This window comes from Oncorhynchus keta, chromosome 10, assembly GCF_023373465.1.
Source record: "Oncorhynchus keta strain PuntledgeMale-10-30-2019 chromosome 10, Oket_V2, whole genome shotgun sequence".
In the NCBI taxonomy this organism is placed as follows: domain Eukaryota; kingdom Metazoa; phylum Chordata; class Actinopteri; order Salmoniformes; family Salmonidae; genus Oncorhynchus; species Oncorhynchus keta.
This window is the reverse complement of record NC_068430.1, coordinates 69,938,083-69,961,934: the sequence shown is the minus strand read 5'-3', so window position 1 is coordinate 69,961,934 and position 23,852 is coordinate 69,938,083. Positions and strand designations below refer to the sequence as shown.

Below are 23,852 nucleotides of genomic sequence, written 5' to 3'. Positions count from 1 at the left end.
AAACCACTTTTAGTGATCCAGTTCAACAGTACATCATGCATATTAAAACCACTTTTAGTGATCCAGTTCAACAGTACATCATGCATATTAAAACCACTTTTAGTGATCCAGTTCAACAGTACATCATGCATATAAAACCACTTTTAGTGATCCAGTTCAACAGTACATCATGCATATTAAAACCACTTTTAGTGATCCAGTTCAACAGTACATCATGCATATTAAAACCACGTGTAGTGTTCCAGTTCAACAGTACATCATGCATATTAAAACCACTTTTAGTGATCCAGTTCAACAGTACATCATGCATATTTAAAAACCACTTTTAGTGATCCAGTTCAACAGTACATCATGCATATTAAAACCACTTTTAGTGATCCAGTTCAACAGTACATCATGCTAATTAAAACCAATTTTAGTGACCCAGTTCAACAGTACATCATGCTAATTAAAACCACTTTTAGTGATCCAGTTCAACAGTACATCATGCTAATTAAAACCACTTTTAGTGATCCAGTTCAACAGTACATCATGCATATAAAACCACTTTTAGTGATCCAGTTCAACAGTACATCATGCTAATTAAAACCACTTTTAGTGATCCAGTTCAACAGTACATCATGCATATAAAACCACTTTTAGTGATCCAGTTCAACAGTACATCATGCATATTAAAACCACTTTTAGTGATCCAGTTCAACAGAGCTCATCGATAGCCTGGGAAAACAACTAATCCCTGCAAGAGTAGCTTAGTACATTTTTGTCTTTCAATAAGTGTTGTTGTTGAAAAGACAACTATTCCTTGTCGTCTTTTCCCAACAGCACTGAATTTGCTGATAGCACCTTTACTGAGGAGAAATGTACTTGCGACAACGGTGATATGTGGTGACAACGGTGATATTCTCACCAAGCTATCTTAAGGTGACTGACTGTAAGTTGTTCTGGATAAGAGAGTATGCTAAATGACTAAAAGGTCAAATGTAACAGCAAGACATTGTAGTGACAACAATCCTGCAAATCCCAGACAGCCAATGAGAGTCCAATCGCTGCTTAGTCTAATCTAAGACGGATCAACATGTTTATTTTCCACAAATGTACTGTACACCGCAAGCACACACACAGCCAGACCTTTACAGCATCAGTTACAACATTCACATACCACACACACTAGTGTTGTCATGATACCAAAAATGTGACTTTGATAACGATACCACGGCTAAAAAAAGGCGCGTTGGCCAAATGTACAGAACGGCACTTAATCCAGATAGCCATGCATGCGTTAATGGATCAATTATACAATTTGACTTAGTTTTTACTAATCTAAATACATAACATAATGGGAGTCATTTATTTGAATGGTCAATCTCTATTGATAAACTGGGTAAATCAAGATGTAGCCTAGGCCTATTCACAATACAGATGAATGCATATTCATATATATTTTATATATATTTAAAATGGTATATATATATATTTTTAAATGCCTCTGCCTTTTGGGCCCCTTATGTTCTTGGGCTCAGAGGATTCAGCCCCTGTAAGCACATGTATTAAATCAGGCCCTGGGAGTGTGCGCATGCTTCTTCTAGCTGGTAACAAGATGAAAAACAATCCATTGACCTTCCATTTGTGGCCTTGTTTTATTGCACCGATCAACAACATTTGCATAGAAGAAGCAACACCTTCTCTTATAAAAGTGTGCACTGTGTCTTTAACACTTAATGATGTCATTCAAACCCAGTGACAGAGACAGGAGAGACCTGAGGCGAGGGAGACCAAGTGAATTAATAAAGTTTTTGGCAATGACTGTATGGTTTTTGGTTACAATCAGCTTTGAAATCAGCATATTTTGCATTATGGTTTGTATTATAATAACAAACAAAGTACTAGGGTAGTGAATTGATGTTAACTTCAGCTGTAAGCTAGCAAGGAAAGTAAAATTTTTAGCTTCCTGTTTTGAACATCTTATTACATTGTAAAGTGTTCTAGCCTGTAATGAACATTGTCCACAAAATGACTGTCTGCAAAACAATCTCTACGTGCTGTGTTGCATTATTCAAGTGTGTTAACTTCTGTGCAGTATGAGAGGAGAGTTAACATGATGTAGCCCAGACTTCCAGTGTGAGCAGAGGTTCTTCAGGACAGACTAGAGCCAGTATGAGAGGAGAGCTAACATGAGAGAGCCCGGACTCCCAGTGTGAGCAGAGGTTCTTCAGGACAGACTAGAGCCAGTATGAGAGGAGAGCTAACATGATGTAGCCCAGACTCCCAGTGTGAGCAGTGGTTCTTCAGGACAGACTAGAGCCAGTATGAGAGGAGAGCTAACATGAAGCAGCCCAGACTCCCAGTGTGAGCAGTGGTTCTTCAGGACAGACTAGAGCCAGTATGAGAGGAGAGCTAACATGATGTAGCCCAGACTCCCAGTGTGAGCAGAGGTTCTTCAGGACAGACTAGAGCCAGTATGAGAGGAGAGCTAACATGATGTATCCCAGACTCCCAGTGTGAGCAGTGGTTCTTCAGGACAGACTAGAGCCAGTATGAGAGGAGAGCTAACATGATGTAGCCCAGACTCCCAGTGTGAGCAGAGGTTCTTCAGGACAGACTAGAGCCAGTATGAGAGGAGAGCTAACATGAAGCAGCCCAGACTCCCAGTGTGAGCAGTGGTTCTTCAGGACAGACTAGAGCCAGTATGAGAGGAGAGCTAACATGAGGCAGCCCAGACTCCCAGTGTGAGCAGAGGTTCTCCAGGACAGACTAGAGCCAGTATGAGTGGGGAGCTAACATGAGGCAGCCCAGACTCCCAGTGTGAGCAGAGGTTCTTCAGGACAGACTAGAGCCAGTATGAGTGGGGAGCTAACATGAGGCAGCCCAGACTCCCAGTGTGAGCAGAGGTTCTTCAGGACAGACTAGAGCCAGTATGAGAGGAGAGCTAACATGATGTAGCCCAGACTCCCAGTGTGAGCAGAGGTTCTTCAGGACAGACTAGAGCCAGTATGAGAGGAGAGCTAACATGATGTAGCCCAGACTCCCAGTGTGAGCAGAGGTTCTTCAGGACAGACTTGAGCCAGTATGAGAGGAGAGCTAACATGATGTAGCCCAGACTCCCAGTGTGAGCAGTGGTTCTTCAGGACAGACTAGAGCCAGTATGAGAGGAGAGCTAACATGAAGCAGCCCAGACTCCCAGTGTGAGCAGTGGTTCTTCAGGACAGACTAGAGCCAGTATGAGAGGAGAGCTAACATGATGTATCCCAGACTCCCAGTGTGAGCATAGGTTCTTCAGGACAGACTAGAGCCAGTATGAGAGGAGAGCTAACATGATGTAGCCCAGACTCCCAGTGTGAGCAGTGGTTCTTCAGGACAGACTAGAGCCAGTATGAGAGGAGAGCTAACATGAGGCAGCCCAGACTCCCAGTGTGAGCAGAGGTTCTTCAGGACAGACTAGAGCCAGTATGAGAGGAGAGCTAACATGAAGCAGCCCAGACTCCCAGTGTGAGCAGTGGTTCCTCAGGACAGACTAGAGCCAGTATGAGAGGAGAGCTAACATGATGTAGCCCAGACTCCCAGTGTGAGCAGTGGTTCTTCAGGACAGACTAGAGCCAGTATGAGAGGAGAGCTAACATGAGGCAGCCCAGACTCCCAGTGTGAGCAGAGGTTCTTCAGGACAGACTAGAGCCAGTATGAGAGGAGAGCTAACATGAAGCAGCCCAGACTCCCAGTGTGAGCAGTGGTTCCTCAGGACAGACTAGAGCCAGTATGAGAGGAGAGCTAACATGAAGCAGCCCAGACTCCCAGTGTGAGCAGAGGTTCTTCAGGACAGACTAGAGCCAGTATGAGAGGAGAGCTAACATGAAGCAGCCCAGACTCCCAGTGTGAGCAGTGGTTCCTCAGGACAGACTAGAGCCAGTATGAGAGGAGAGCTAACATGAAGCAGCCCAGACTCCCAGTGTGAGCAGTGGTTCTTCAGGACAGACTAGAGCCAGTGTGAGAGGAGAGCTAACATGAAGCAGCCCAGACTCCCAGTGTGAGCAGTGGTTCTTCAGGACAGACTTGAGCCAGTGTGAGAGGAGAGCTAACATGAGGCAGCCCAGACTCCCAGTGTGAGCAGAGGTTCTTCAGGACAGACTTGAGCCAGTATGAGAGGAGAGCTAACATGAGGCAGCCCAGACTCCCAGTGTGAGCAGTGGTTCTTCAGGACAGACTAGAGCCAGTATGAGAGGAGAGCTAACATGATGTAGCCCAGACTCCCAGTGTGAGCAGTGGTTCCTCAGGACAGGCTACAGTTAGCAATGGGTAAGTGAAGCAGACACGGTGCTCTCGCGCTATAAGTGGACCGGGCTGTGCTGATACAGACTTGATCCTCTCTCAATCAGTAAACGACGTGAGACACATTTGACAGAAGAACCGAAAGTACCGAACCGTTTTTCATGTTCGAGCATAGCAAAGGTACAGAAGTTTGGGTATACCGTGCAACACAAACACATACTGCCCTCTACTTCCTTACCTCTTTCTTGCGGTTCTTGAGCATGTTCTGGAACTTGGACAGCTCCTTGTCCTGCTCGGCCTTGATGCGCTTGGCCTCGTCCCTCAGCCGGTTGGTGTGCTCCTGCTCCAGCCTCTCGATGGTCTGCTTCTGCTGTCTCTCCAGGTTCTCCACTTCCTGGTCGTAGTGGCGCTTCTTACTCTGCAGAATGAGGACGTCATTTTGATTCGGTGTCAGCTCGTCACTTTCGGTATAAATATAACTCGTTTTCAAACACTGGTCATCAATGAATGATTGGCATATTACAGAAAGCCATGGCATTTCAATGGCATCCCGTTTGCCTTGGATTTACTAGCTGGCTAGTGGATTCAGTCTCCGTCTAAACTGTGAGTGGCAGTTTGACTGACATACAGAAGGATTTACCTCGTCCAGAAATAAGTAATGACGTAACAGGACCAAAAGGCACATGGAAGCTGTGGTGTGGTGTGGACGGGACATACCTCTGTAATACTGGGCAGGGACTAACTGGTCTTACTGGGCTAATTCAGCTTACTCTTTCACAGCCATGTGTGGTTTAGCATGCTCCTTCAGGATTGGTTGTGACCACACCAGTAGGCAATCTTCTGTCACTGTGCTAGGTTGGACACAATGTGACTGGGGCCAGGGTCACGAATAGGCAATTGCAGTACTACACGGTACCAATAGATAGGTCTCAAAGAACCTCCCATTGAGGCTTTGACCAAAAAAAAGGATAGTGACTCACGGTCGTCTCCTGTTCGAAACGGCGGCAGATCTGCTCTTTCTGCTGCTGCAGTTTATTGCTGAGCTGCTGCTGGGCCCTCTGTTCCTCTTTCTGCAGGAGACGCAGCTCCCTCAGCTCCTGACGCCTGGGAGAGGAAGGGAAAAAACAAACATGAGAGGAACATCTTTTTCTCCAAAAGGAGATTAAACAACAAACATGGAGGAGGGAGGGAGGGAGGAACATCTCTTTTCTCCAATGAAAACGTTATATAACAAGACATCTCGATGCATGCGGCTCAGTAGCACTTTGATATGCAAATGTGCTGAGGTCAAAAGGGGGTGCAAAGCAATATTAGGAGGGTGTCCCTAATGTTTTGCATTGTCAATATACTAAAATAGCTACATTCACTAGTTCATTCAGTTCAGTTAGAGCCTAAACTTGAGCTTATACTGCAGGAGAGATGGATTATATCTTTGCATAGTATTGGCATATATTTCAATGCATAATGCTCAAAATGCTAATTCATGTAAATTAATCTTTACCTGAGGAACCTCATCTCCTCGTTCTTGGTGTCATTGTCGGTGATGATCTTCGACGTCGTCACGCTAACCTCGACTCCATCCACCACGAACCTACGGGTCTTCTTCAGTGTCTTCTTCTGGCGCTTGGTGTCCTGAAAAACAAAATGGTGGCAATAAATATACCATCAATATACTGTAGTTGGACTACTTCATGGGATAAAGCAGTCATTGTAAACATTACAATTCATAAGCATTTATAACACCGATAATAATGTATGAAGCATTTGTAATGGTGTATTCATAAGGGTTATTACTGGACTACTTAGCTATTACCAATGGATTTGATCAAAGACATTCTCTAAAGAGAGTCTATTGTGATGCCGTACCTGTATGGAGAGGGGTCCTGGCTCCTTGGTTTTGGTCAGGAAGCTGGAGATGGACAAGTTCATGTCTATGCTGCCGTTATCTGCAGCAGAACTACTCCTAGAGTCCGAATCCCTCTCCTTCTCATCGTTAGACTTCACTGGAGTCCCTGTCTCCGCAGTTGGCTTATACTCCACTCTCTCTTTCTCTCCTTCCTCCTCTTTCCAGACCACTGGAGATGCAGGTGTGAGTTTGTCGTCCACCTTAGTCTCCTCTGGGGTTGTCACGGTAACCTTTGCTTCCCTGCTAAGCTCCTCGTTGGCTGGTTCCTCCTCAACTTCCATCTTGTCTCCTGTTGGCTCTTCCTTGGCCTCTGACCCTTCTGCAGTGATCTCATTCGCCTGGACCTCAGCTGGGTCCACTTCCTTTTCATCTTGATTGGATATGGCCAGTTGCTCCATCTCCTTGTCCCCTATGGTGACTTCAGCATTGGAAACGGTTCCTTCTGGTTGGGGCTCTGCTGGTTTCTCTGCTGGTTCTGAATAAGTTATCTCACTGGGTTCTGTTGGGGAAACCTCTGTTATTTCTTGAACCTTCTCCTCCTCTTCCGTTACCTCTACTGGTTTCTCACTGGCTTCTGTTGTCTCTCCATTTATTGGAGCACTAAGGGTCTCATCCATTTTCTCCACTTCTGCAGTGACAGCAGGCTCCTCGACGAAGCCAGTGTCCACAACCAGGTTCTCCTCTGGTTTGACAACGCTTGGTTCAGGGACCTTTTCAACAATCTGTGGTGTCGGGATAACCGGTTCAGCCTTCTCCGGTAAAGACTCCAGGATGGAGGATGAGGGAGACTGAGGGAGTTTCTCGTCCTCCGAGCTGGCAACACTGGCATCGGACGGCGCACGTTTGTGACCCTGAAGAAAACGTGATGAAAATCAAAATGTAGGTTAAAATAAATCAACAGATAATGTCTGGATTAGCTTTCAAATAATAGAACTGTGGGAATGATTCTAAATAAATCCTTCTAACCAATTGTCAATCATTTTCCTTATTTTTGTCAAGTCAGTGCAGACTGCAGCCTGTTCTTTATAATGAACGATGAAGACCACAGAAGAATACACACTGTCCATCTATAATGTTTCACACTCTTTCATGTGGTTATTTTTCGAACTGAGCTGTCTGTGGTGTAACATACCCGCTGTGTCTCTCCATCCTCCTCCTCCTCTTCCTCCTTGTGATCCTCAATCTCCTCGTAAACCTCAGCCTTTGCTTCAGCGATCAGCTCCCTCAACGGCCTGCTGTCGGTCACAGTACTCAAAAATGGATGCTGCAACGATAAACAAAAAAGATGCATAATATTGAGGACACTTTTAGATATAAAGACTATTATGTCCTCTTGAAGTGTACTACTTACACTGCATCTGAAAAGACAACATACATATTTGTGCGATTTCAATACTTCAGTCAAAGAGGTACAATTGATTAGACCCGGAGGTCTGTCTACTGGGTAACTTTACTAACACCAATCTTAGGCAAAGCCATACTATAAAGCTAACAGAAATATTGCTAGCGATTGCCATGAAATGTATTGCCTTGAAATGGAAATTGGATTCCTCCCTGCCAGTTGCAATGTGGCTATCGGAAGTTAATAGTTGTATCCCTTTGGAGAAAATCACTTACTGCTTGAGGAATAAGTTAAAGACATTTTACAGAATTTGGCAACCTTTTATTGACTATATGGAGAATCTCCCCCCACATCTCATTGATTGAATCTATATATAATCCTCACAATGTTTCACACGTAATGTATACATACGTGTGTAGCCTACGGCAGGTGATCTAATGTCTCGTTATTTTTTTTATTATATATTTATTTTTTATTATTGTATGTTTGTTTATATAACTATAATTATAATTTATTTTTGTTACATTTGTCTGTTACTGTCACTTTGTCCTATCGTTGTCTAATATCTTTTCACTTTTGTTTTGAATGTTCTTAATTGGAAAATGCAAAAAAAAAGAAAAAAAAAAAAAGAAAAAAAAAGAGGTACAATTGAGACACATCACACAAATCAAGATACACAATTGAAAGAAAAATACAGTGTACAAAACATGACAGACTAACCAGGTGAATCCAGGTGAAAGCTATGATCCCTTATTGCTGCAATCCCGTTAACGGGATCAATATGACAACAGCCAGTGAAAGTGCAGGGTGGCAAATTCAAACAACAGAAATTTCATAATTGAAATTCCTCAAACATACATGTATCTTATACCATTTTAAAAGGTAATCTTGTTCTTAATCCCACCAAAGTGTCAGATTTTAAATAGGCTTTACAGAAAAAGCACCACAAACGATTATGTTAGGTCAAGTCACACCGCCAAGTCACAGAAAAATTCTGCCATTTTTCCAGCCAAAGAGAGGAGTCACAAAAAGCACAAATAGAGATAAAATTAATCACTAGCCTTTGATGCTCTTCATCAGATGACACTCATAAGACCTCATGTTACACAATACATTACACAATACAATCTGAGTATACAATGGCGCATTATGTTCAGTAGTTCCAAAAACATCCGGTGACATTGCAGAGAGCCACAGAAATTTACAGAAATACTCATTATAAATATTGATGAAAATACAAGTGTTATACATGGAAATACAGATAGACTTCTCCTTAATGCAACCGCTGTGTCAGATTTCAAAAAAGCTTTACGGAAAAAGCAAACCATGCAATAATCTGAGAACGGCGCTCAGAAAACAAATAGATATATTTGCCATGTTGGAGTCAACACAAATCCGAATTAACATTATAAATATGAATTTACCTTTGATGATCTTCATCAGAATGCACTCCCAGGAATCCCAGTTCCACCAAAAATGTTTGATTTGTTCGATAATGTCCATAATTTATGTCCAAATAGCTACTTTTGTTAGCGCGTTTGGTAAACAAATCCAAAGTCACGAAGCGCGTTCACTAGTTGCAGACGAAATGTCAAAAAGTTCTGTTACTGTCCGTAGAACCATGTCAAACGATGTATGGAATCAATCTTTGGGATGTTTTTAACATAAAACTTCAATAATATTCCAACCGGAGAATTCCTTGGTCTTCAGAAAAGCAAAGGAGCGCGAGCTACCTCTCATGTGAAATGCGCGTGACCAGCACGTGACTGCTGGCAGACCTCTGACTCAATGATCTCTCATTGAGTCCCCCTTCATAGTAGAATCCTCAAACAAGTTTCTAAAGACGGTTGACATCTTGTGGAAGCCTTAGGAAGTGCAACATAACCATTATCCCACTGTGTATTCAATAGGGGCTGAGTTGAAAATCGACCAACCTCAGACTTCCCACTTCCCTGTTGGATTTTCTCTCAGGTTTTTGCCTGCCATATGAGTTCTGTTATACTCACAGACATCATTCAAACAGTTTTAGAAACTTCAGAGTGTTTTCTATCCAATGCTAATAATACTATGCATATATTAGCAACTGGGACTGAGGAACAGGCAGTTTACTCTGGGCACCTTTTCATCCAAGCTACTCAATACTGCCACTGCAGCCATAATAAGTTTTAAATCCACTTCAATCAGTGTCGATGAAGGGGTTTTGATTTTGTAGCCATGAGACAATTCAGACATGCATTGTGTATGTCTGCGATTCAGAGGTTGAATGGGCAAGACAACATATTTAAGTGCCTTGGAATGGGGTATGATAGTAAGCGGCCAGGCGCACCAGTTTGAGTGTGTCAAGAACTCCAACGCTGCTGGGTTTTTCACACTCAACAGTTTCCTGCGTGTATCACGAATGGTCCACCACTCAAAGGACATCCAGACAACTGGACAACTGTGGGAAGCATTGGAGTCAACATGGACCAGCATCCCTCTGGAACACTTTCTAAACCTTGTAGTCCATACCTCGATGAGTTGAGCCTGTTCTGAGGGCAAAATGGGGTGCAACTCAACATTAGGAAGGTGTTCCTAATGTTTTGTCCACTCAGTGTACATTTAGTCAAAAATCTGAAGTACAATCTTCATAACAACTCAAAACAATCTGATTAATATACAAAGCACACGGTCTTCCCAAACGGTAAGGTAACTGCAGTCATAATGCTTGGCGGTCGCTCTTTAAACCCTTTCGGAAAGAAAAGCCTGTTGTGCTAACGGAGGCGCAGATGGGATAAGTAAGTGTCGTTAGCGCGCTAGCTAGCACACCAGGTACCTGGCTGACACAGATGTACCTTAGATGCACAGCTCATGATCATGATCAGGGCCAATATGGCCATGTATTTAATTTGACAGGTGGCCGTGGGGCAGAGTGATGTGCTAGGGGGCGGGGGGGTGAGGGAAAAAACAGAAGGAGGTGGGGTGAGGAGGAGAGGAGGGGGTTGAGGAGAAGAGGAGGTAGGGTGAGGGCAAAAGGGGGGAACAGGTGTGTCACCATTACCTGTAGAAGTTGTGCCACATTCCACCTGTTGTCCACATTCTTATCGAGACACTTTCTTAGGAAGTCACTGAACTCTGGAGACCTGAAGAGAGTGAATGGAGATCACTTGTAATAACTACAACATTGAAAATAGGCTACAATTAAACAGTGTCATTTATACCTCCCAAAGGCATTGAGGTAAATTAGAGTAGGTAGAACCATCTCAACAGATATGGCAAGTGCAGAGAGGAGTGAATTAGTGATACAATCTCTCTAGGCAAGAAAGTGCAAGAAGAGGAACATTGTGCAGAGTGACAGCGTATTAAAGGGGCATTTCTTCCTTCCTATTTAATTGAGGGTTCCTGAAGCCAAACCAAGACAGAAATAACTTGTCTGCCAGGCTGCCACATCACTGACTGACACGCCAGACTTACCAGCGCGAAGGCTGCATCAGGGTAGGAGGATCGGCCTTGGCTATTTTCAGCAGGACTCTCATAGGGTTCATCTCGTGGTTGGGAGGCTCAATCTGGGCCATCTCGATCAGAGTCACCCCCAGGGACCAGATGTCAGCCTTGTAGTCATACGGGCGGTCCTTAAACGTCTCACACATCACCACCTCCGGGGCCATCCTGAGAACAACGGATAAAAAAGAACCAATCAGAGGAAAGGAAATGTTTCAGTGAAATATGAATGACCAATGACAAAAGGACAAAATATATTAGGCGAAACGCAAATGACTATGAAACAAATGGTGTGGAAATGTGGAATTGTAGCATTTTCTGTACAGTAATATTGGGATTTTGTAGGCTAGACATTAAGGTTTCAATAAATTGAAATGTAAGTAAATATTATTTTGGGGGGGAATACATTAAAAAGTATATCAAGTTGACTGGTCAATTCAGAAGAATGGGGAGAAATAGTAGTTTGATGAATTACAACAGCATGACAGATTCTCATGTTTGACTCACCAGTATGGCGTCCCGATGAAAGAGTCTCTCCTCTGTAGTGTTTTGGTATTTTTGGCCGACACACCAAAGTCAGCTGAAACACCAATGGGAAACAGTGCTGCTATTAGCAACATGTTGTTGTTGTTCATAAGAATTAACCTAAGCCAGGGCTAGTCACCCTGGGGTCCGCGGCCCCTAGAGGTACCGCAAAAATATATACAGTATATATTGAAGTGATTTTCATTTTTTTTTTTATAACCTAAATGTTTATTAATATCGCGAGCATCACCAGAATATTTTTTAAATGACATACACTACCGTTAAAAGGTTTGAGGTCACTTAGAAAATGTCCTTGTTTTTGAAATAAAAGCATTAAAATAACATAAAATTGATCAGAAATACAGTGTGGACATTGTTCATGTTGTAAATAACTATTGTAGTTGGAAACGGCTGATTTTTGATGGAATATCTATATAGGCATACAGAGGCCCATTATCAGCAACCATTACTCCTGTGTTCCAATGGCATTTTGTGTTCGCTAATCCAAGTTCATCATTTTAAAAGGCTAATTGATCATTAGAAAACCCTTTTGCAATTATGTCAACACTGCTGAAAACTGTTGTCCTGATTAAAGAAGCGATACAACTGGCCTTCTTTAGACTAGTTGAGTATTCTTACAAGAACAAGGGCATTTCTAAGTGACCCCGAATTTTTAAACAGCAGAGTACCTACAGTAGAAAACAGGATATTATCTTATTTCTAACGATGTCAACTTTATTTCTCAACTCCTAACATCGAGCAAATTACACTCACTGTATCTGACATAGGCTTTGAAAATGCATCCGCGAATAGGCTACCAGTGTGGCAAGTGTCGCTGGCTGCTGGTAAGCTTTCTTGACTTGGACATACATTTTTGCCTACACACGACTAACCTTTGTTTAAGGAGATAAAAAGATGCTCTTGGCGAAAATGTGTTTGCTGTTACCATTCTAGCTAATAGGCTACGTTCAGGACCACAATGGAAATGAGTCCCAGACTTTATTGTGTGTTATCCCCTATGATTTCACTCATGTGCATGTTGTCTTTTTCAGGTGTGATTGTTTTTTTAAATATAATCAAATGAATAAAAATGTGGGCTCCTGAGTGGCGCAGCGGTCTAAGGCACTGCATCTCAGTGCAAGAGGCGTCACTACAGTCCCTGGTTCGAATCCAGGCTGCATCACATCCCAATCCATAGGGCTGCGTACAATCGGCCCAGCTTCACCCGTGTTTGGCCGTCATTGTAAATAAGAATTTGTTCTGAACTGACTTGCCTAGTTCATTTAAAAAAGAATAAACCAAACAATTATGTGAGAGTTCCTCTTCCAATTATAACACAGCTAGAAGGAGCCAGATGTCTCACCGGATGTATACATCTGAAGCATCCGCTTAAAACGACCAAATATAATGATGAGAGGAAGCCCAGTGGCGGGAAGTGGGAGGAGCTGAAGCTCGAAACTTGCCGACATTCGACAAATGTACTCCTTGATTAAACAATACAGTTCTCTTCCAAAAACTACAATGTCTGTTATGAACAGAGTGCACTAAGTTTTGTAGACTTGACCCTTTAGAAACAATTAGAAAAAATTGCATTGTTTAGGAGGGCAAGGGCGAATTGAGTTATTGCACACCCTCAGTTCACAGACTAGGCATTCCCTAACAGAAATATGCAAATACATGCTAGAACGTGCCAATAGGATTGCGCTAGCTGATGCTTGGCTCTGCCCAAACCTGGCTTGTTCTGCCCACTAAGCTTACTTTGCTCCCATTGGGAACAACACTGGTAGTGTATCTTGGGTTATGATGTGGGATGTCAAAACAATGAAAAACTATCTACCAAATCTATTAATTAAAAAATCTTAAATACTTATCCTTGCCAGTATCACTCACCTGATGAGAAGACATGTGACATTTTGTTTTCTGCTAACGAGGTGGTCCCTGGGCAAGATAATGTTGGAAGACCCCTGGCCTAAGCTAATGTATACAAGTCAAACAATTGTTTCTGAAATACATATAGGCCTTCAGCCAAATCCAGGCTTATTCAAAAGCATAACAGTAATCATGTTAGGGACACGAAAAACATGCGACAAAACATATTTTTATGTAACGTGTGCATCTGGACGATGACATCATGTGTTGTTTATAACAGAGTGTGTGTGTGTGTGAGTGTATGTACGTGTTTTTGTGTGTGTTTGTGATTAACCTTTCACAAAGTCTCTCACTGCCTGTCACTGACATGCAAACAGGCACTTTCACAGCCACTTTTGTTATGTCACTGTACTGACACAAACCCTACTTTGTACTGCATTATCACATCAAGCCTGTTACGCGCACAAAGTTATGACTCATCCTAATACACAACCTACTGCATGATGAGTCTGGAGCTTACTGTGTGGAGCAGCCCTCACTGTGTACCAAGATGACAGAACAATGATGACATGCAGGCTTTCCTAACACGCAATCGAATTTGTAGGCAGTTAGCATTGCCATAACTGAGTGACATAACTGACTCGTCGATGACGGCTACAATATTACGTGATGGAATATTTCTGTCTGTATATTGTGTTGTAAATGTTATGATAAACCTCACAAACAAATACCACCTTATTCCTCTTTATTTTCTTCCACATCTGCGCTAAACATATTTGGTGTTTCATAGCGGTGATATCATGTGTTTATTTTTGACTAAACGCACCAACAGATGCACTGTCTAACATCCAAGAATGCACTTCTATGGTGTATCCAGAAACTCCCCCTGGCCCTACTAAAAGCTGCAATACGTAACTTTTTGGTGAACCAACCAAATTCACATAGAAATGTGAGCTATAAATCTGTCGTTCTCATTGAAAGCAAGCCTTAGAAGCGGTAGATCTGTTCTATGTGTGCTATTTCTATGATTCCCATTCTTATGTTTTGTTTTGTGTCTTTTACACCAGCTTCAAAACGCTGAAAATATGGTTGCAGTCAATGCAGCTAAAAGTGGCACACAGGGGAATTGTTTGTTGCATAACATTGTTAATTAAAGAAATAAGTATACATTTGAAAGGTTCCCTTTATCCAATATTAGGTTTTGGTTGAAGATCTGATAACATTCAGCAGAAAGAAATATGCAAAGACAGGGGCAGATACTTTTTCAAGGCACCGTACAATATTTTGGATGATTGAAAATATATTTCACAGCGGTTTAGATGGTACAATGATTCTCTACTCACTGCTTGTTTTGTTACAAACTGAAAATAGGTCGAACTATTAGAATTTTAGCAACCAGCAAAATGGTGGAGCGACAGCCGAATAACCTTTTTTCTAACAGTGTATGGTAGTGATTTTTACTATGACTGAAAAGTGTCTTCTACTAAAGGACTAAATGTACATGTTAAGCTCAGATAGTTGGTTAGGACAGTGGTTTTCAAACGTCTCCTAGGGGACCCCTGGACATTTCACAATTTTGGTGTAGCCCTGAACTACATCACCTGAAACACCTATCCCAGGGTTTGATAGTTGACAAGTTGAATCAGGTGTGCTAGCTGTGGAATAGTTCTAATACATGGAACGGCTGCGAGTCCCCAGGGAGAGGTTTGTGAAACACACAGGGTTTAGGTAACTCCCAGCCCCTCTTCTCCAGTCTCTTACCCAGTTTGACGTCTCCGTTCAGGGATAGCAGGATGTTCCCAGCCTTCAGGTCTCTGTGGATCACCTTGTTGTCGTGGAGGTAGAGGAGGGCCTGGAGGGTCTGCTTACACACCACCCGGATCTGGGGCTCCGTCAGGGGCCTCTCTAGCTCTGAGGGACCGGGGCCACATAAACACATACTTAGCATTCCTCCTAACACACTGGGTTTCACTCACACAGTCACACACACACCCTCAGTAACAGGACTGAGCTGGCTAACGGCTGTATCAATGAAGAATGTTAATACTGACACCTTATCAATGCAGTATGAGGGTGGTCTACATCGTGTTGGTGCTAATCACTGGTAGTTCAATATCAGTTAACTGTTACTATACCGTTATACCCATCACATTGTCACCAGTGATTTATCGCTCCTCTGCTTATCACATTCTTTAGAAGTAGGATGTAGGAAGACTGACTCACCCAGCATGACGGCGTCCACCGCTCCACCCGCACAGAACTCTATCAGGATCTGCAGAATAAGAGAAGAATGGTTACAGTAGATGCAGTACAGTGGATTAAAGAAACAGCATTCATCTAATGAGGTTAAAATACCATAACAGCTTAAATACCACAGTAACAGGTAAACATACCATACATTCACAACAAACAATAGTGAGTGTTTACAGCGACACAAAGTAAGAGCCTTTTCCATCGTACTACAGGCCAACAAGTCACTGTGTCATGTGGTCTTTGTCAATGGAGTCCTGTCTGGACCCAGTAGCCTTACAATGCAAAGGATCTTAAAAGGGTCTCAAGTTCAATGATATCAAGACGCAACACACTTAACTCTACCTATCCTATCCATCACATAGGCCTAAGTAGTTACACTATGGACCAGCAACCTTCTCCCCTCCATACTTAACCCCCCCGTCACCTGCTTCATGTACAAACAACACTTTAAAAGTCTCCTTCTTTTAAAGACAAAACTCCCCGGTTTGTGGCCAGTATACTCAGAGTGTCTCGGAGTAGGCATTCTAATCTAGGATCAGTTTTCCCTTTTAAATCAATGAATGAATTTGATTATATGGACATTAGAGAGGACCTGATCTTAGATCAGAACTCCTACGGAGACGTTTTGTGTATACAGGCCCTGCTGTGTAAAACAACTTGAAAGTGAGTTGAACAGTGAATCTCCTCCTGCCACGTTCAGTGAATGAAACCTGCTGAGCCTTAAATGTTTTCAAGGAGCTCTCAATATGGCTGCCTTGCGCCGTGGAGGTAAGAGGATTGGTCAGAGGGGCCATTCTGTTACTTTGCTCTGAAGGCTTTCTCAGAGTATACACATGCAGCCTAGCCTAGCGTCGCTAGCCAGAACATAGCCCTTTCCCCAAATAGGATTAGGAGTTTCCATGCACGCCTCAGGTGGGAGGGGGCTAGCTTGAGCTGCAGAAGCGATAAGGCTAGGTATTCGGAGGAGAGAGACACCTAGCCATTCAGTGTAGGGGGGGGGTAGTATCGTTCGACGAGCATAGTCCTGATATGTCAATAGACTTTGGACTGTATCAGGCCTATAGCCTAACCTAGCCTAGCATGCTGCTAACACTACGGACACAACAGAGAATTAGGCTAACAAAAACAAAAAAACAAGCTCAATTTATCCACGGCCCTAATGTGCTCAATACAGTAAAACATGTAGTTAGTTAGGGCTGAGTAGAATAGAGAAATGCTACTGACAGCGAAACAATGGAAGACATATTTGGTGAGAGGTGCCAAGAAGAGGAAGAAAAAACACACTTCCTCAATGTAACAGTCAATGAGAAATTATAGGTACTCTATATTCTCCTTTTGGCTAGTATTTAGAGGGAAGTTGACCTGTTCAACTATTGAGGTTTAGAGTCAAACATAATTATTGCAACAATGACCCGTGTGACCTTTCTAAGAATAACTCATTTGTTTTTATTTACATTTTTTTAGTGGGTAGACCAGCTTTAGTATTGCAGATAGATTGTGGATTCCATCAATGTAATTGTCTGCATCATTTCCAATCCCCCATATATTTTTTGTAAATATATATATATATATAACAACAACAAAAATCCTTTACTGTGTTCCCCTAACCCTACCAACCCTACCAACCCTACCCAAATTGGAGTAAACTAATGGACAACAACTCTTAGGCTTCTACTTCCAGATTATACATACTATATACATTTCACGGACACAGTATATTTTACAATAGTTCTCTTTTTGTTTGTTTTTAGTCCCAGCTCCACTCAACCCCTCCCATCTATCTCTGAACACCATCCAGTTGATTTCTATTTGCCATATATTTTGAGACTGTGCTGTGATGTTTTTACAAAAGATTAACCAATTCTTAGCTTAGCCTTATTACAACTATATCGAACATAAAATTCAACAAAAACCTTTCATTCTACCCAACAAAACTGTAAAATAAGACAGTATGCTCCGCCTAAGCCTATGCCTTGAAACAGCCTTGTCATTCATACAGGCCCTTGTGGTGTTGTTTCACTGGTAGGCGATCTGTTGTTTTGGTCCAGCTGCATGTACAATCGTGTACAATAGGCCAAACAGTGGGTCTTTACAGTAGCAGGCGGGTAGAGAGAAACTACAGGGCTGTCACCATGACTTCCTCTCCCAGCACACACACAGCCCTCTGAGGAGCCATTCATGTGATGCAGAGAGAGAAGGAGGACAACTCTGAGATAGCAGCTGTGTGGCTAAGATCCTAAACAAAGGTTAAAAGGTCAGGTAAATTTTGGTTTGGGAGACAAAGATATGCAACATATGACAAAATAGGCATATGATCTGACCTGTGATTAGGCATAACAGTCTAAGGTCAAGTACATTGGGGTTAGGATAGGAAATTAGAATGGCTGAGTCTGCACATCCGTAGGTAACAGCCCCTCCGTCCCTTTTCCCCAGAGCTGAAGATCTGAATCACTTACTGCGCATGTTTCTTTACCTTTACGCAAATAATGTTGTCGTCACCCTCCATTCATCATTTCTCACTGTCAATCGTTAATGATAATTATTTTAGTTTTACCAGTGAAAAGTCCATGAAGCATATGCATACCAATCATTTGATCTCATTCAGTTTCATGGGGATATGCATTTACTGTGCCTTCGGAAAGTATTCAGACCCCTTGACTTTTTCACATTTTGTTACGTTACAGCCTTATCCTAAAATGGATTCAATATATATTTCTCAGCAATCTACACACAATACCCCATAATGACAAAGCGAAAACGGGTTTGTAGAATTTTTTGCAAATTCATAAAAAAAAAAAACACTATTTACATAACTATTCAAACCCCTTTGCTATGAGACTTGAAATTGAGTTCAGTTGCATCCTGTTTCCATTGATCAACCTTGAGATGTTTCTACAACTTGATTGGAGTCCACCTGTGGTAAATTAAATAGATTGGACATGATTTGGAAAGGCGCACACCTGTCTATATAAGGTCCCACAGTTGACAGTGTTATGTCAGAGCAAAAACCAAGCCATGAGATCGAAGGAATTGTCCGTAGTTCTCCGAAACAGGATTGTGTCGAGTCACAGATATGGGGAAGGTTACCAAAACATTTATGCAGCATTGAAGGTCCCAAGAACACAGTGGCCTCTATCAGTCTTAAATGGGAGAAATTTGGAACCACCAAGACTCCCTCGAGCTGGCCGCCCAGCCAAATTGAGCAATTGGGGGAGAAGGGCCTTGGTCAGGGAGATGACCAAGAACCCGATGGTCACTCTGACAGAGGTCTAGAGTTTCTCTGTGGAGATGGGAGAACCTTCCAGAAGAACAGCCACTTATGCAGCACTCCACCAAATCAGGCCTTTATGGTAGAGTGGCCCAGACAGAAGCCACTCCTCAGTTAAAGGCACCTGACAGCTCGCTTGGAGTTTGCCAAAAGGCACCTAAAGACTCTCAGACCATGAGAAAAGAGGTTCTCTGGTCTGATGAAACCAAGATTGAACTATTTGGTCTGAATGCCAAGCGTCACGTCTGGAAGAAACCTGGAACCATCCCTTCGGTGAAGCATGGTGGTGGCAGCATGATGTATGTTTTTTCAGCAGCAGGGACTGGGAGACTAGTCAGGATCGAGGCAAAGATGAACGGAGCAAAGCACAGGAGAGATCCTTGATGAAAATCGTCTCCAGAGAGCTCAAACTGGGACGAAGATTCACCTTCAAATCAGGACAACGGACACAGTCAAGACAATGCAGGAGTGGCTTCGCGACAAGTCTCTGAATGTCCTTGAGTGGCCCAGCCAGAGCCCAAACTTGAACCTGATTGAACATCTCTGGAGACACCTGAAAATAGCTGTGCAGCAACGCTCCCCATCCAACCTGACAAAGCTAGAGAGGATCTGCAAAGAAGAAAGGGAAAAACTCCCCAAATACAGGTGTGCCAAGCTTGTAGCCTCATACCCAAGAAGGCTGAAGGTTGTAATCGCTGCCAAAGGTGCTTCAACAAAGTACTGAGCAAAGGGTCTGTGATATTGTGATATTTCAGTTTTTTATTTAAAAAAACGTTTTTGATTTGTTATTATGGGCTAGTGTGTGTAGATTGATGGGGGGGGGGGACTATTTAATCAATTTTAGAATAAGGCTGTAACATAACTAAATGTTGAAAAAGTCAACGGGTCTGAATACTTCCGAAGGCACTGTAGCTCTTCTTGAGTTATTTCGAGGTAGCCTACAGTGTTGTTCCGAGGTAGCCTACAGTGTTGTTCCGAGGTAGCCTACAGTGTTGTTCCGAGGTAGCCTACAGTGTTGTTCCGAGGTAGCCTACAGTGTTGTTCGAGGTAGCCTACAGTGTTGTTCCGAGGTAGCCTACAGTGTTGTTTCGAGGTAGCCTACAGTGTTGTTCCGAGGTAGCCTACAGTGTTGTTCCGAGGTAGCCTACAGTGTTGTTCCGAGGTAGCCTACAGTGTTGTTCCGAGGTAGCCTACAGTGTTGTTCTGAGGTAGCCTACAGCGTTGTTCCGAGGTAGCCTACAGCGTTGTTCCGAGGTAGCCTACAGTGTTGTTTCGAGGTAGCCTACAGTGTTGTTCCGAGGTAGCCTACAGTGTTGTTCCGAGGTAGCCTACAGCGTTGTTCCGAGGTAGCCTACAGCGTTGTTCCGAGGTAGCCTACAGTGTTGTTCCGAGGTAGCCTACAGTGTTGTTCCGAGGTCGCCTACAGCGTTGTTCTGAGGTCGCCTAGAGCGTTGTTCCGAGGTAGCCTACAGTGTTGTTCCGAGGTAGCCTACAGTGTTGTTCCGAGGTAGCCTACAGTGTTGTTCCGAGGTAGCCTACAGTGTTGTTCCGAGGTCGCCTACAGCGTTGTTCCGAGGTAGCCTACAGCGTTGTTCCGAGGTAGCCTACAGTGTTGTTCCGAGGTAGCCTACAGCGTTGTTCCGAGGTAGCCTACAGTGTTGTTCCGAGGTAGCCTACAGTGTTGTTTCGAGGTAGCCTACAGTGTTGTTCCGAGGTAGCCTACAGTGTTGTTCCGAGGTAGCCTACAGTGTTGTTTCGAGGTAGCCTACAGTGTTGTTCCGAGGTAGCCTACAGTGTTGTTCCGAGGTAGCCTACAGTGTTGTTTCGAGGTAGCCTACAGTGTTGTTCCGAGGTAGCCTACAGTGTAGAATACCATCATTAAGTGATCTCGCAGACATTGATTCAGCTTTGATCTAACTTTATTAAACGAGCACCATTCGCCAGAGTGGCCTGTTCTCTACAAGTAGAGCAGAGACTGTGGGCAAAGTAGAGAATCCTGTACATGTGCAGAAGCTCCGGGACCTTTAGCTGCCCGTCTATCCAATAACTTGCAAAGTGGGTATGTGCATGGTAAAAGAGTTAGCTTCAGTCACACATTGTGGAAACCCAAGTGAAATTGAGGAAACATAAAATGGCTACTGTCCCTAATATAACCCCTTAAAAAACATAATGTGGTTTTACCACATTGTTATTAGAGCCATATCAAATGAGGAAGACTAAATAAATCCCATCTTCAGACTTGACCTCGACACAGCCTTTTAGAACGTCAAGTCTTTCATCTACAGCAAGAGCTCCTGTGCTCATCTCTTGCTCTCTCTAGTTACACACCAGCTACCATGTAAGTGGCAGGTAGCCTAGTGGTTAGAGCGTTGGGCCAGCAACCGAAAGGTTGTTAGATCGAATCCCCTGAGCGGACAAGGTAAAAATCTGACGTTCTGCACCCGAACAAGGCAGTTAACCCACTGTTACCGGGCCGTCATTGTAAATAAGCCTTTGTTCTTAATTGACTTGCCTTGTTAAATAAAGGCTAAATAAAAAAGCCTAGATAATAATCAATACACAACCTCTATTGGTCTAGAAGCCATTGTTCAGCAGACAATGGAGAGGAAAGGGCTGACCACTCAACAGAGCTGCAGTGTCACCAAATACTGCAGGTAATCATCACAGCTTTTGATGAGTCCGATTACTGATAATATGTCTATGTGGATGTTTCTATGTCGGCAGGGAGGGAGCCACTTATTATTTCCCAGCTTGAAAAAAAGCGATGGAGCTTTTGTCTCGTTCTGCTTTGGGGCTCTTGGGAGGCTAGGGTATGTAACCTATCAGGTAGCACCTTAGAAGAACTGACCTTGTGGATTTAGATTTTATATTACGTATTATTTGTTGAATCCATTTCTCCTGAATGAAAGGTGGAAATGCCTTTGTTTTATAGGTAGTCTTTTGTATTATATTCCTATATAGCTTGGTTCACTTTAGGTGTCCTATGCCAAGAAGACCAAAACAAAACAGATGGTCCCTTATTACTAGCTAGTTAGATATGATCAAACTACTCCTTGCAATCCCTGAGCGTACAAATGTCCTAATTTATGCATGACCACTTTCCCAATGCAATTATGTCCTCCTTATCTACGGACACAGGTGTGCCCTGGGAAAAGTCATCTGAAACTAGATCTACAAATCCAATCAAAATTCACAGGAAGTGACCACCATCCCCCAAGGAGAGGACTAGAACAATGTGTACACAAAGAGAGGGTTATATGGATGGACTCTATAGTTATTTTGGGAGGTGACAGAAAGACACAACATCACTCAGTGATATCGTGACGACGAAAAATGCAATGTAATACAAAAATGAATTTCCATATCAAATATGGCAATAACCTACAATAAATGCTGCTAGTGTACGTGCTCGTTTGAACTTTGACCTGGGAAGACAATAACCGAGGTAGCGTAGGTGTGAGAGGAGGATGAACATTCCATTGTACTGACAGCCATGACACAGGTCAGTCCTCACAACTCATAATAGCCTAGTTAAGAGGCCCCAGTGAAGGACGACACTGCAGCACACTGCTAATCTTAGCTGATTCTCCATAAACCATTCCATCTCACAACCAATGTTCCGGTGAATAGACCTTCAAGAGTTTGTGCTATTACTAACATCAATACACTATCACAGCAACACAGTCCAACCTCCGCTGAGAACGCCCCTCGCTACTCACCCATAGCTTGCTGTCGTAGTAGAAGGCATCCAGCAGCTTCACTATGTTGTGATGGTCACAGGAGGCCAGGATATCGATCTCTACCATATAGTCCTCCAGCTCCTCCTCAGTCTTGGTGTCGATCACTTTAGCTGCAGCCAGAATGCCTGTTAGCTTGTTCTGGGCCTAAGAGACACACAGGTAGAAGTGAGAGGGTTATTATGGTGGATTCTGACAATGGAATAGACTTGAGTTCTGTTGAGGTTCGCGGAAGACGTACCAAGGTTAGAGTGAGCGAGTTATTTTTTTGTGGGGGGGGGCTTTGTGGAAATTATAGAATAGAATGGGTCCCGTTGTTGCTCTCATCATAGGAGTCAAGAGAAGAGTTGAGATCAGATTTCACATGACGTTCGCAAAAAAACTAAAAGCAGCAAACTGACACTTTCTCAAAATGTATTTTTCACATCTTCGATGACGACCATCGCAGCACAAGTCCCAATTCCATTTGAAGTGGAAGTGTCTGCCGTTTGTTTTGGTCGTGTCTCATAGCAGGATGTGCTGGATGAGGACAGCAGTGATATGGGATATGGCACTTCCTCTTAACCTGGGTTGTGTTCCTCAGGTCACGTCTGCCATTCAAATGATTTGAATACATTATCCCGTATTATCACATTACACATGATCACATTCACAGGATGGATCCATATTCAGCACACACACACACACACACACACACACACACACACACACACACACACACACACACACACACACACACACACACACACACACACACACACACACACACACACACACACACACTTCTCTTTCACTACGAATGGATGGGGAGTTTGGAGGCCGGTTCAAATAGGATGACTCATCATGAGATTGCAGCATATTCGATTTGGCCTGCTGTAGCTCTAGTAGTGCCAGGATGGTCCATTATTTACTATTCTTAGTAAATGTAGAGTAAATGCTGCTGTGCTTTGTTTATGGAGCAGCCAACGGTTTGGTTGTAGGAGTCGTCAACTTCACATGGCATCTGTTACTAAACTGACTAAGGCATATGGGATTCTCTACGACAAGTAATAGTTAGATTTGGAAACCATAATAGATCAGAAATACATTGAAAACAGAGCACAATCATGGTAGGGATCCAGATGGCTATACCGTTACACCATGTCCATAAATAGGCTGGTGGCTACAGAAGAACAAGCAAGCTAATTGTTAAAGCGTCGACAAAGCACCCTGCTA

At 43.1% G+C, this 23,852-nt stretch overlaps 1 protein-coding gene and 1 long non-coding RNA gene across 10 annotated transcripts in view; one reads left to right on the top strand and one right to left on the bottom strand.

Moving 5' to 3' along the window:
* slkb (STE20-like kinase b) overlaps window positions 1–23,852 on the bottom strand; it is a 39,555-nt gene that overhangs the window by 14,375 nt on the left and 1,328 nt on the right. The window contains exons 2-12 of the mRNA XM_035779252.2: window positions 22,620–22,784; window positions 15,603–15,651; window positions 15,141–15,290; window positions 11,493–11,565; window positions 10,959–11,153; window positions 10,546–10,627; window positions 7,299–7,430; window positions 6,127–7,017; window positions 5,762–5,892; window positions 5,241–5,364; window positions 4,499–4,678 (exon numbers count right to left, since the gene is read on the bottom strand). Coding sequence (XP_035635145.2) covers window positions 4,499–4,678; window positions 5,241–5,364; window positions 5,762–5,892; window positions 6,127–7,017; window positions 7,299–7,430; window positions 10,546–10,627; window positions 10,959–11,153; window positions 11,493–11,565; window positions 15,141–15,290; window positions 15,603–15,651; window positions 22,620–22,784 — 2,172 coding nt within the window. The remainder of the gene's footprint in view (window positions 1–4,498; window positions 4,679–5,240; window positions 5,365–5,761; window positions 5,893–6,126; window positions 7,018–7,298; window positions 7,431–10,545; window positions 10,628–10,958; window positions 11,154–11,492; window positions 11,566–15,140; window positions 15,291–15,602; window positions 15,652–22,619; window positions 22,785–23,852) is intronic.
* LOC127932310 (uncharacterized) lies at window positions 2,243–4,066 on the top strand. 9 transcript variants are annotated; one of them, XR_008144797.1, is made up of 4 exons: window positions 2,243–2,356; window positions 2,433–2,736; window positions 2,813–3,192; window positions 3,269–4,066. It is a non-coding gene; the product is annotated as an uncharacterized LOC127932310 (long non-coding RNA). The 9 variants fall into 9 exon arrangements; XR_008144794.1 differs by having other exon boundaries at window positions 2,263–2,736; window positions 3,269–3,316; window positions 3,393–4,066; XR_008144789.1 differs by having other exon boundaries at window positions 2,263–2,480; window positions 2,861–3,192.